Source organism: Cajanus cajan, chromosome 7, assembly GCF_000230855.2.
Source record: "Cajanus cajan strain Asha chromosome 7, NIPB_CcT2T_4, whole genome shotgun sequence".
In the NCBI taxonomy this organism is placed as follows: domain Eukaryota; kingdom Viridiplantae; phylum Streptophyta; class Magnoliopsida; order Fabales; family Fabaceae; genus Cajanus; species Cajanus cajan.
In genome coordinates this window covers 13,302,155-13,313,005 of record NC_138523.1, presented here as the reverse complement: position 1 = coordinate 13,313,005, position 10,851 = coordinate 13,302,155, and the positions used below count along the sequence as shown (strand labels likewise).

Below are 10,851 nucleotides of genomic sequence, written 5' to 3'. Positions count from 1 at the left end.
TAAAAAATATTATAAAAAAGATTTTAAAATTTTATAATATAATTAAATATTATATATTTCTATTATAATTTACAGGAAATATTGTAATAAAGATTTTAAAGCATTAAAATAATAATATTGTACTTAATCTGTATTTATTTTTAAAATATGATAACTAGAAATTTAGACTATTATTATAAGAATGCGATAATAATATTAAAATTGAAAATATTATAATATTGTATCAGAAATTTAGAATATTACAATTTTGTTTATTATTTGTATATTGCATGTATATTGTGTGTGTAACCATTTAAGATGCTTTATGTTTTCAATTGTGTTATCAAGAGTTATTTTAAGTTTTCTGCATCCTATATATATAGTTGTTGCATGTATGTCCAGGTGACTATCGCAAAAGAACCCTAGTATAGTTGAGTAGTTCATTTTTTTTTGTTACGTAGTTATTATAATATATTGAGTGTAATGATATGTCATATCGTTATAGTGGAATTGTTTTAATTTATAAAGACTTTTGTTATAATCATGTTTCTTTATAGTCGTAAATTGTAATTTTGTAAAGCTAATAAAATAAATCATGTTTTGTCCTTTAAAAAAAATAATCATTTTATCTAGAAAATTTTATTAAATTAAAATTTTGAAATATATAAGATTCAAACAAAAGAAAAAGAGTTTCGGTTCATGTTGTGACGACCCGTCATGGTCCCTACACTTAGAGGAATCATACTAAGTATACTAGTCATCTAAGATAAAATATTAAGTTGGATAACAGGATATACATATAAAGGAAGTGATAAAAAAATCAAATATTTATATACCAAATATAGTACTATGTATATATAGTCATCCAAAATAATATTATCCTAATACCGGTCAAGCAAAGACAAAACAGTTACTCAAATGATAACTCTAACACAAGGACAAAATTTCACGTCTCGCAGCGGTCACAACAACCAACTCCAACTTAACCCTAACCTGCTTTGATACATAGTATGATCAACGCAATCCATCCACATGGAAACAGAAGGGTAAGCTAGAGTTAAAAAATCAATCATGTAAGCATACAAATAAATATCTATGCTACACTAATTTCAAATCACCAATCATTCTCATAGAGTCACACCATACACTCTATCCAATACTACTCATGCATAAAAATGCAACTCATGACAGATATCTATGCATATCAATCATTTAATCATGTCTCAAGGGACTTCCATCTCAATCAACCACCAACTTATTAATCATGAAGTCAAACACCATACACTTCATCATAATACAAATCATGCAATAACAGCAACTCATGACAGATATCAGTGCATATCAATCATCTAATGTGTTATCACGCATTCACCTAGGAGATCTCTATAATAATAGAGCAGTATAAGTGACATCCCATCCTACTGAAACCACCCCAACCGTTTTCACGCCCAATGCATCCACTCGATCACAGCTAATTGGGATATAAATCCCCACTCGAGTTCACTCGGATGATGTCACTTACACACTTGGAAGTCTGATTCTACCGTCAGGTATAGTACAACTGGCTACAGGCTTACCACGACCTTGGCATGCATTACCAAGTCACTTGTGGAGTTCGCCCACCGACTATCCACAAGGAACCACGCACCTTCCCCAGTACTTGGTTAAGGGAATAACCCTCGATCTCATACCCAACTCCAACACTATTTAAGGACTTAGAGGAGACTCACCCAAACCAGTGGCCTATCCAAGCACCATTCTCACCCAAAACTAGTAGCCTATCTAAGCACCACTCTCATATAAATCAGTGGCCTATCCAAGCACCATTCTCAAGAGACTCTATGTGAGCTCTTCCAATTCGAAAACATTTTTCCTCTCCTCAAGTCCTAGGCTAGACACATGCCATAAGGCATCACATGTAATAATGCATCATACATCATACATGGTCAATCCACCATCAGGATCAATATCATCCTCATATGAAAGTACATACCAAATCATGTTTTGAACATTCATATATATCATTACCAAGCATACATATGAATCATACATCACCATACATCATATATCATACATACATGATCCAACTTCAACCTTAAACATGCAAAAGCATCATTTTCAATCATAATACCAAACATACTCACGCTCGACGCAAGTCAATTCGTGCCCAGCCTAAACCCAACCCGAGAGCTCTAAGACTCTCCCACGCTCAGGGTAGAATTGTCACACCCGACGTCCTTGTAGGCAGAGACTCACAAGAGTCTCCACACCCGGTGCACCCACCCTGCGCCCAACGCCATATTAGTAACATGTCATACAGGGCCACTATCTAATGGCACGCTTGACGTGGTTCTCTTCAGCCCGACGTGACTCATCTAGAGATTCCCATTTCAAATCGCGCATGGCGCGACTAACCTCGCGCCCGGCGTGATTAGGAAATGGTTGCCCCTGATGAATGCATGCCCGACACCAAGAATATGCGCCCGACGCAGATTCAAACAACAGCCTCCAAAGCTTCAAAAATTCCATCAAAACCTGAAAACCAGAAAATCCCAGCCACATGCAATCAATGAAACACAATACATAGTCTCCATACAATTTGAAAACAATCTCAGATTCAACATGCACCTACCTGATGTATCAAAATCATCAAAACTCCAATTTTGCTCAAAAACCTCGAAATGAGCAAATCCTTCAATTCAACCATTGATCCTCAAAATTCATGCACCAATTAAGTTCCTAAACTTACATGCAACCAATCAACCTACATTCTAGCTTCCCTCACCTGAAAATTGGCTCATAATAGCCAAGAATTAAGGAAAAGAAGAATTTCCTCCGAAGCTCGACCCGCGAACTTCAATCCTCCAAAAACAAGCTTCCTAGCTTGAATTTCAAGAAAAGATAGAAGGAATTAGTGATCTAGAGAAGAAGAAGAATCAAATAGAGAAATTTGAGAGAGAAAGGAGCTCATGGACCCATAGTCCTTCTCTCTAAAACTTCTCTCTAGATTTCTTTAAGAATGAGCTTATGAGACTCTCTTCTCAGAGAAAATCTTATATACTCTTCTCCCTAGCGTCCACTAAGCTTTGAAATCTACTTACTATGTTACACATGTGATTTGAACTAATGAGATAACAAGTTGAATTAAACTATTAGCGAGTCTTAATCAAGTCGAGTTCGAATTGAAAAAAAAAACATATATATGTTGAACTCAAATTAAATTGTAAGTTGAGTCAAATGTTATCAAGTCGAGTCAAGATGAACCAAACTCGATTCAACCCAACTCATTTATTACCATAGGTGTGACTATAATGCATATTGCACGAGACATGGGACATTTTAATGAAATTACCTAATACCAACATATAAATTTCAAGATTTGATTAATATTGTCATTATGTTTCATTAAGAATAATCTCCTAATCATTATTGTCAAAGGCAAACATGGTGTTGAATGTTGTCAACGAAAAAGGCTTGATAAGTTATGTTTAGGTTTTAGGATTTAGTGATAAGATGTGATCACTAACTTTCATCTATTTTTTATTCAAATTCAATATGATTATAATATGCAAATCCTACTTATTTGATCAAAGCTATAAGATAAATCATTGTTAAAGAGCTTGCTTGTTTCAAATTAAGTACTTTTTATGAGTTTATCAAAAGAAAGCTATGTGAATTTATAATAATAATAAAAAAAAAAAAAAAAAAAAAAAAACTGTCCCTTGTATCCCGAACTCTCTCATTGCTCTTTATTTATTTCAATTTTTGTTAATATGATTTCTGGGAAATAACAACGCGAGATACTTCTAAACCATATCATGTTTCTTTCTACCAATGCACCTTCATTCTCATCTGAATCAACAAGAATATGACCCTGCAACGCCACTTGAAAACTTCTCTAATTAGTTCGAATCAAAAGTCTACATAGAGGGGCAAATTAATATGTCTATGCAACCATTTGCGCAGCAAGTTGCTTGGGGAATGTCCTTATGAGTTAAAAGAAAAAAGAGTGAAATTTTGCCAAGTTAAAAATGTGTACCTATGCAATCCTTCAAATCCTATCTTTGGATTATTTACTTTTTGAAGTGAGCACTCGTAACATGAAATGAGTTATTTAAGAAGATAAAATTATCGCTTATTATCTATTTAAACTTGTAACTGTAAAAAATAAATAATAATAATAATAATAATAATAATAATAATAATAATAATAATAATCTTTAAATGACCTTAAACGTATACTTTATTTTTTAAAGCATAAGTACTACAATTATAAAAAAAAATAAAAAATAAAACATGGAATAAATTCTTAAATTTAATATATGGAATTATAAAAATATTATCACTTTAAACACATTTTTATGTTTTTGAAGTAATGTAATCATGATTCTGCATTTTGAGAGACATTTTATTTCGACGATCTCCAAATTTTAAAGACCAATCCGATCACACAGTATTTACTCGTTAAAATAATCATAAATCATCGTACCATCAAAAACCGTTAATCCTTATTATCATCCCTACAAAAATCAAATAAAAACAATATCATTGTAATTATCTTATTTACCAATTTCATATTCTAAAGAATTCAATGCATATATAACAAAAAAAAAAAAAAAAAAAAAAATTGGCACCGCGAGCGAGCACGCTAACATAACTTGACCCCGACTCATTGATTACCGAAAGCACAATAAAACGCTCCACCGCGCAGCGCGTTGTTTCCCTGAGTCACTCATTTTTCAACCACCCCCGACGGTGACCCTACAAATTTTTATCTTTTGAAATAAATATTTATACGACTTATTCATTTCATTCATGATGATAGATTGATTACACATAAAAAAAACGACATGTCTCTCCCCGCGGTACACGTGGACGGTCGCGATCGAATCAAATCCTCTGCAGCTTCTCCGCTTTGATGACAGGGTTGGCGCGAGCAATCTCCTCTCTTCCCACCGTCTTGAAATCGAACCCGCAGGCGTGCTTCTCCGGGTACCTGTGCCTCCCACAGAACGTCACCCCGCACCTGCACTTAAACCCGGTCAATCCCACGCGCTTCCGACACCTCGCACACCGGTTCGGTTCAACCCAACCGGACGGAGAAGAACTCCAAGCCACCGCCACCGCGACTGCCACGTCCGCCGGAGGCGCGGCTTCCACGGCGGGAGGCGTCGCGGACAGCGGCGGCTCCGCCACGGAGGAGGAGAGCGCGGTTTCGATGGTGGATTTGGTGGTGGAGGCTTCCTGTTGCTCCTTCAAGCGGATGGCGCCGTAGCATTTGGAGCAGAGGTTCATGGTGGCGGAGCTGCCGAAGAGGCCGCAGTTGTTGGCGCACAGACGGTGGCCCTCGGGAGCCTCGCAACGGTGTTCCTCCGCCATCCGCGGTTGGTTGCGGTTTCTCTTTCTTCGTCGGCGAATTCTCTGAACCTGCCGGAAAATCACGGAGAAAGAAAGAGAAAAAAAAAAGATAAACAGCGATTACGATTACGATTCCGTTTTGATTGGGAGAAAATTTAAAGGTGGGAGGAGATATTGTTGTGTAAAAGTAGAAATTGAAAAGGAAAAAATACAGGGTGCGAAATTAAACGGGGTAGGGTTATAAATAGGCGAAATTAGTTGGCGTAACCAAAATTTAATAATAAATTAATTAATTAAATTAGGAAAAGAGAGAGGGCTGTGTTATGATGGTACCTTGTTGTTGAGGTTGAGAAGGGGAAAGAGTTGATAATAAGAACAACGACGGTGAGAACTGAAAAGAATCTTAACGGAGAAGAATTAAGTGTGTGAGAGAGAAAAAAAAGGAACAAACGCCCAAACTAGGCACATTATTAATTATTATATTTTCTATGTTTTACTTTAGTAAATAATAAATAATTCATCGATAGATCTTTCTTTGAGTTTGGAGTCGCAAAATTTGCTCCGCAACTGCTGACAAGGACCGACGTAATAAATAACTGCGAGTTTCTAAGAATTTTGATTCCTCTTTTCCTAAAATTTAATATGCCTTGATCTATATTATGACTTATTATATGAGATTTAATAAATTTCAATTCCCCACTCTTCTTTTGGTAGGACCAAAACGCTAGAGAATTTGGGAGAGATTAGGAAAAATGGGTGCAAAAAAAGTTAAATTGAGTTGTTTAGTTGTATAAAAGATAATCGAGGAAGGAAATAAAAATTTTGTCGGCTTGGGGTTTATCTTTTTTTATTTTCTTGCTCATTGTGAAAAAATACACCATGATCATCTTTCATCGATGTTGATTGATTATAGACATAATTATTTGTCCATTTTATTTTACAAAAAAAAAATATATATATATATATATATATATATATATATATCGTAAAATAATATGAAATAATATGGACAAATAATTATGACTATGAATTATAGTTATGGTTATAAGTCTTTGTTATTTTATTTTTATTTCATGATTATGGTTATGAATATGGTCATGGTTACGGGTATCTGTTAATTTTATTTTTATCTTATGATTATGACCATGAATCATGGTAATGACTACAAATCTCAAAATTTTTCGCATTTCTATAGATTTCATTTTCGATCCTCACTTTCTTTTTACCAATCTTTCTTCTAAACATGATTTATACCTATGATTACTACTACACTCGTTCAAGTAACCCATAAACCACATAAATTTTAACATGCATGCATCAAACTTCGTGATCACCCATTTTTACCCAACTCATTCAAGAACACCACAATCTCAAACAACATGCAACCTACCCAATTCAACTACTCAACCCCAAATTACATTCTAAATAATGATCCAACTACATGTAACCCAAAATATACAACGGTTCGAGTTCTAACTTATCTTACCTCTTATCGGATTGAAAATTTGAACTTTGAGCTCCGAGCTAAAAAGAAAGAAAAAGGAGAATGAGGAATGAAAATGACAACTCCGAACTCTAGAGAAGAAGGAAGAAGAGAAATGGAGATGCAACACCAATTCTGAGCTTCAAGCTATCACTTGCACTTCCATTCACACCAGCTCAAACCTTGAAAAAAATGAAGAGGAATAAAAGGGTTTTTAGTAGCTTGAGAAGTTAAAGTGGATGAGAAAGAAAAGAAAATTGAGAGGGGGAAGGTTTGAGGGTCTCACATTATACAAAAGAATTTAAAAATAATAATTTATTTTATCAAACACAAGATTTGAACTCAAAATTTTAAAGTTTGGATTACCTACAACATCAATTAAATCAATATAATTTAATGCTTATTCTTAAATTTTTTTTATTTTTAATAAAAATACAAAATTTCTCAAGTTAACTAATAATTATAGAGTGCAAGGCAGGTGGTTCGCCATTGCCGAAATTGAAGTCGATTTTGCAAAATTGGAAAAACTTAAATCTGAAATTAATCAAATGACTTTTTTTTCTTCAACGCATACAAATCGGAAAAACCTTATGCGTTATGTTCTTTATAAGTAACAGTACACTAAAATTTAATAGAATTAAATATTTTTTTAAAAAAATTAAGATAAATCTATTTTTAATCTCTTAAATTTTAAAATATTTTTTTAATTTATATAATTATTAAAAAAATTGTTTTAATTTTTTAAATTATCAATAATATATCTAAAAATGATAAATTGAAATAATTATACAATATTAATTATATTTAATATTATGTTATTATCATTAATAGAGATAATAATAAGTATATTTTGTATAATAATATTTAACATAATTTTTTTAAAAATTAAATATATAAGAATTAAAATTAATTATTTGAATATAAAGATTAATTTTAAATTTGATGAACTAAAAATAAATTTATCTAAAATTTAAATAATTAAAAATATATTTAAATCATTTTAATATTATGGAGAGAAAGAGTGAGGAGGAAAAAAATATATATTACGTTTTCTTATTAACAAATATTAAAAACTTAATATTATATGGAGCGAAAGGGACTGGCAGTGGAGGTGCTAAATATGGATTTGGTAGCCACTTTTTAAGTTCAGCATCTTTTTAGAATTTAGGAGAGCAATCCTTGGGAGAAAAAAAAGGTGCTTGGCAATATGTCCATTAAATTAAAGGAAAAAGGATTCTGCCACAAGTTTTGTACTATCAATTAATCAGTTATATATTGTTAGTATAAAAATTTTTTACACTGACAACTAATCATATATTTTAATAGTGCTATATCAGTTACTTATTTAATAAAATAATAATAAAATAAGTAACTTTAAAAGATATAATTAATTGTCGGTGTAAAAAATTTTATACTGACACTCTGACAGTGTATAGATGATTAACTCATCTTTATTTATATTTTTTTTGTTATTTTTAAATGTTTTGTGTTTTATAATTATTTTTTAATTTTCAATTATTAAAATTATTAAAGTTGACTTAATGATATGACATTAAAAAAATATTTACATAATATTAAATTTAAATCTTATTATTATTCTTATAATTCTTATGAATACCATAAATAAATAATATAATTGGTGTAAAATTTAAAACGGAAAAAATTCCATGACATTTATTAAAAGAGTATTTAATTTTGGTTAGAGATAAGTTTTTTCATACTCAAAAATCAGAATCTTGCCTTGTGTATGCAGTCGCATTAAATTTTGGAGCCAGTTATCCCACTCTTTGAGGTGTCTTTAACATAACAAAGAGATTAGTCATTATTATCGGCGGTGAATACTCCAAGGACGAATAAAAAAAAACCCTCAAAAATCAGAATCATATTATAAATCTTGGGATCATAATTCCTAAAAATAATTAAAAATAACTAAAATATGTTAACATAAATCGAACCATCACTTATGAATTTGAAATAAAATAATATCATGACATTTCCATATGAAATTGATATCGAATAGTAAAATAGTAATCAATAATCAAATTGAACTAACTTATAATTCAATAACGATTTCAGTAAAATAAAAAATTCAATAATGATTAATTTATTAATTATTTGTAGTACAATCGCTAAACATTCTACGAACATGTATTATAAAATTAAATAAATATTAAACACTGTCTCCCATTACATTTTTCTCTCTTATTTTATATTTTTTATATGAATTTGCGTTGGGTAGTGTAACCGATCCATAGTTTTACTAAAAATTCTTTAAAATGTTAATAGTTTATTATGGTCTCACATAAAGTTATATCTTATTTTAATATAATTTTAAAAAATATTGTTGTAAAAAAAACAATTATTTTTTTACATTATCTCCTATATTATAAGTATGTAGCCCTAATTTTTTTTTATTACGTTATCATGATGATACATTCTCTCATCAAATGGTCGTCACACCCCACTTCTTCAATTTATTATCCAGAAAAGTGAGAAAAGTTACCTGACGTAAAACAGCTTCCCAAACTTATTCTAAAACTATGATAGCCACGATTAGCATTTATAACTTAATTAAATTCTCATAAATAAAAAAAATCATAAACTGTTCATCTTTTATACAATACAATAGTCTCTTGTCAGAAACACTGCACTTGAATTAAAAAAGAAAGGGGGTAAGTTATGTTAATGTGGCGAGTCCGTGTCTAACGCGTGGCTTGAAGTTGGGGCTAAGTTGAAAGTGGGTTTGAGAGTGACAAGGAAAATGAAAGAAAAGAAATAGTTAAAGCATTTGATATATAGATAAGGCTTAGTTTGGTTGGTTTGGGGAGGGTGGATGGGATATTTAGGTTAGTGGTGGAATGGAATAGAAGGTGTGCTTAGCTGGATGCACTGTGGTTTAGTTAATGATCGAATGAGTCCACTAAGGTAAAGTGAGTGATGAGTTGGTGACTTGCTAGAGATGAGGTTTGGAATTGATAGCAACTGCACTTGTCTTGTTTTACTATCTGTGGGCTGCTCACCACCACTGCTTCAACTTTGCTCCACACTGCCTTCTCTTTTTCACATACAATAAGTTTAGATTAGAATTAGAGCTCTCAAAGTGTGCTCGACCCGGTAGGTCAATCTGACTTAACATGGGTCGGGTTGGATTAAAAAAAAAATTAAAAATTTTAATACGGGTTAATTTTAAACTTGGTTCACTAACAATCCGACTCATTCAGGTTGAATTCGTGGTGAGTCGAACTAGCTCACCAACCCGTGATTAAAAAAAATACAATAATTATTGGGTCATGGTGCAACCCAACACGAAACAACAATGATTTAATATTGGATTGTGATTTATAATTTTTATGATTTGAGATTGTATTTGAAGTTTAAGATGATTTTAGATTATATTTGTCTATTTGAGATTATTTAGATTTGATTTGATTGTATTTAAAATTATCATTTAATGTTTGGAATGAATGATTCATTTATGAATATCTTAATTAAGAATCTCTGATTTTTAAAATAGGTTTGAGCTTTTTGGGTTTTTAGTTGTATATTAAGAAAAAAAGATGAAAAAAAGTTATTTTTTTAAGGTGAGTCAACCTGTTTAACCCACCAACCCATGAAGGCTCAGACCAAGTTCGATTTTTTTGAGTTCACTGATAAAGATAAATGAGCTGGGTTGAGTTGACTCACCAAATAATCAACCCGTTGTGAGCCGAGCCGAATAATCTGTTTTGACAGCTCTAATTAAAATAAGACACAATTTTATATAAAATCAAACTCTATATAACATTAGAGTTAATCACTAACTTCTTTTAAAAGAAAATTATAATAGAAAACTTGAAGAGATAAAATGGGTTATTTGATCTAGTGTAAGCCAACTCAAGTTATAAGTTATAGATGGGTGAGTAAAAAAATTATATTCTATTTGGTCACCAAAATGATGTCCAAGACTTATAAAGATTCAATATCGAGTGTACACCGACAATTAATGGATACATAGTGCATGTTTTTCCATGATCAAGGAAGATCTACCCCAA

General features: G+C 31.7%; 1 protein-coding gene across 1 annotated transcript; it reads right to left on the bottom strand.

The window, feature by feature from the left end:
• Nucleotides 1-4,513: 4,513 nt before the first annotated feature.
• LOC109818328 (zinc finger A20 and AN1 domain-containing stress-associated protein 6) lies at nt 4,514-5,664 on the bottom strand. Its single transcript, XM_020383769.3, has one exon. It carries the CDS (start codon nt 5,356-5,358, stop codon nt 4,870-4,872), a length of 489 nt encoding a protein of 162 aa, XP_020239358.1. The 5' UTR covers nt 5,359-5,664; the 3' UTR covers nt 4,514-4,869.
• Nucleotides 5,665-10,851: the final 5,187 nt, after the last annotated feature.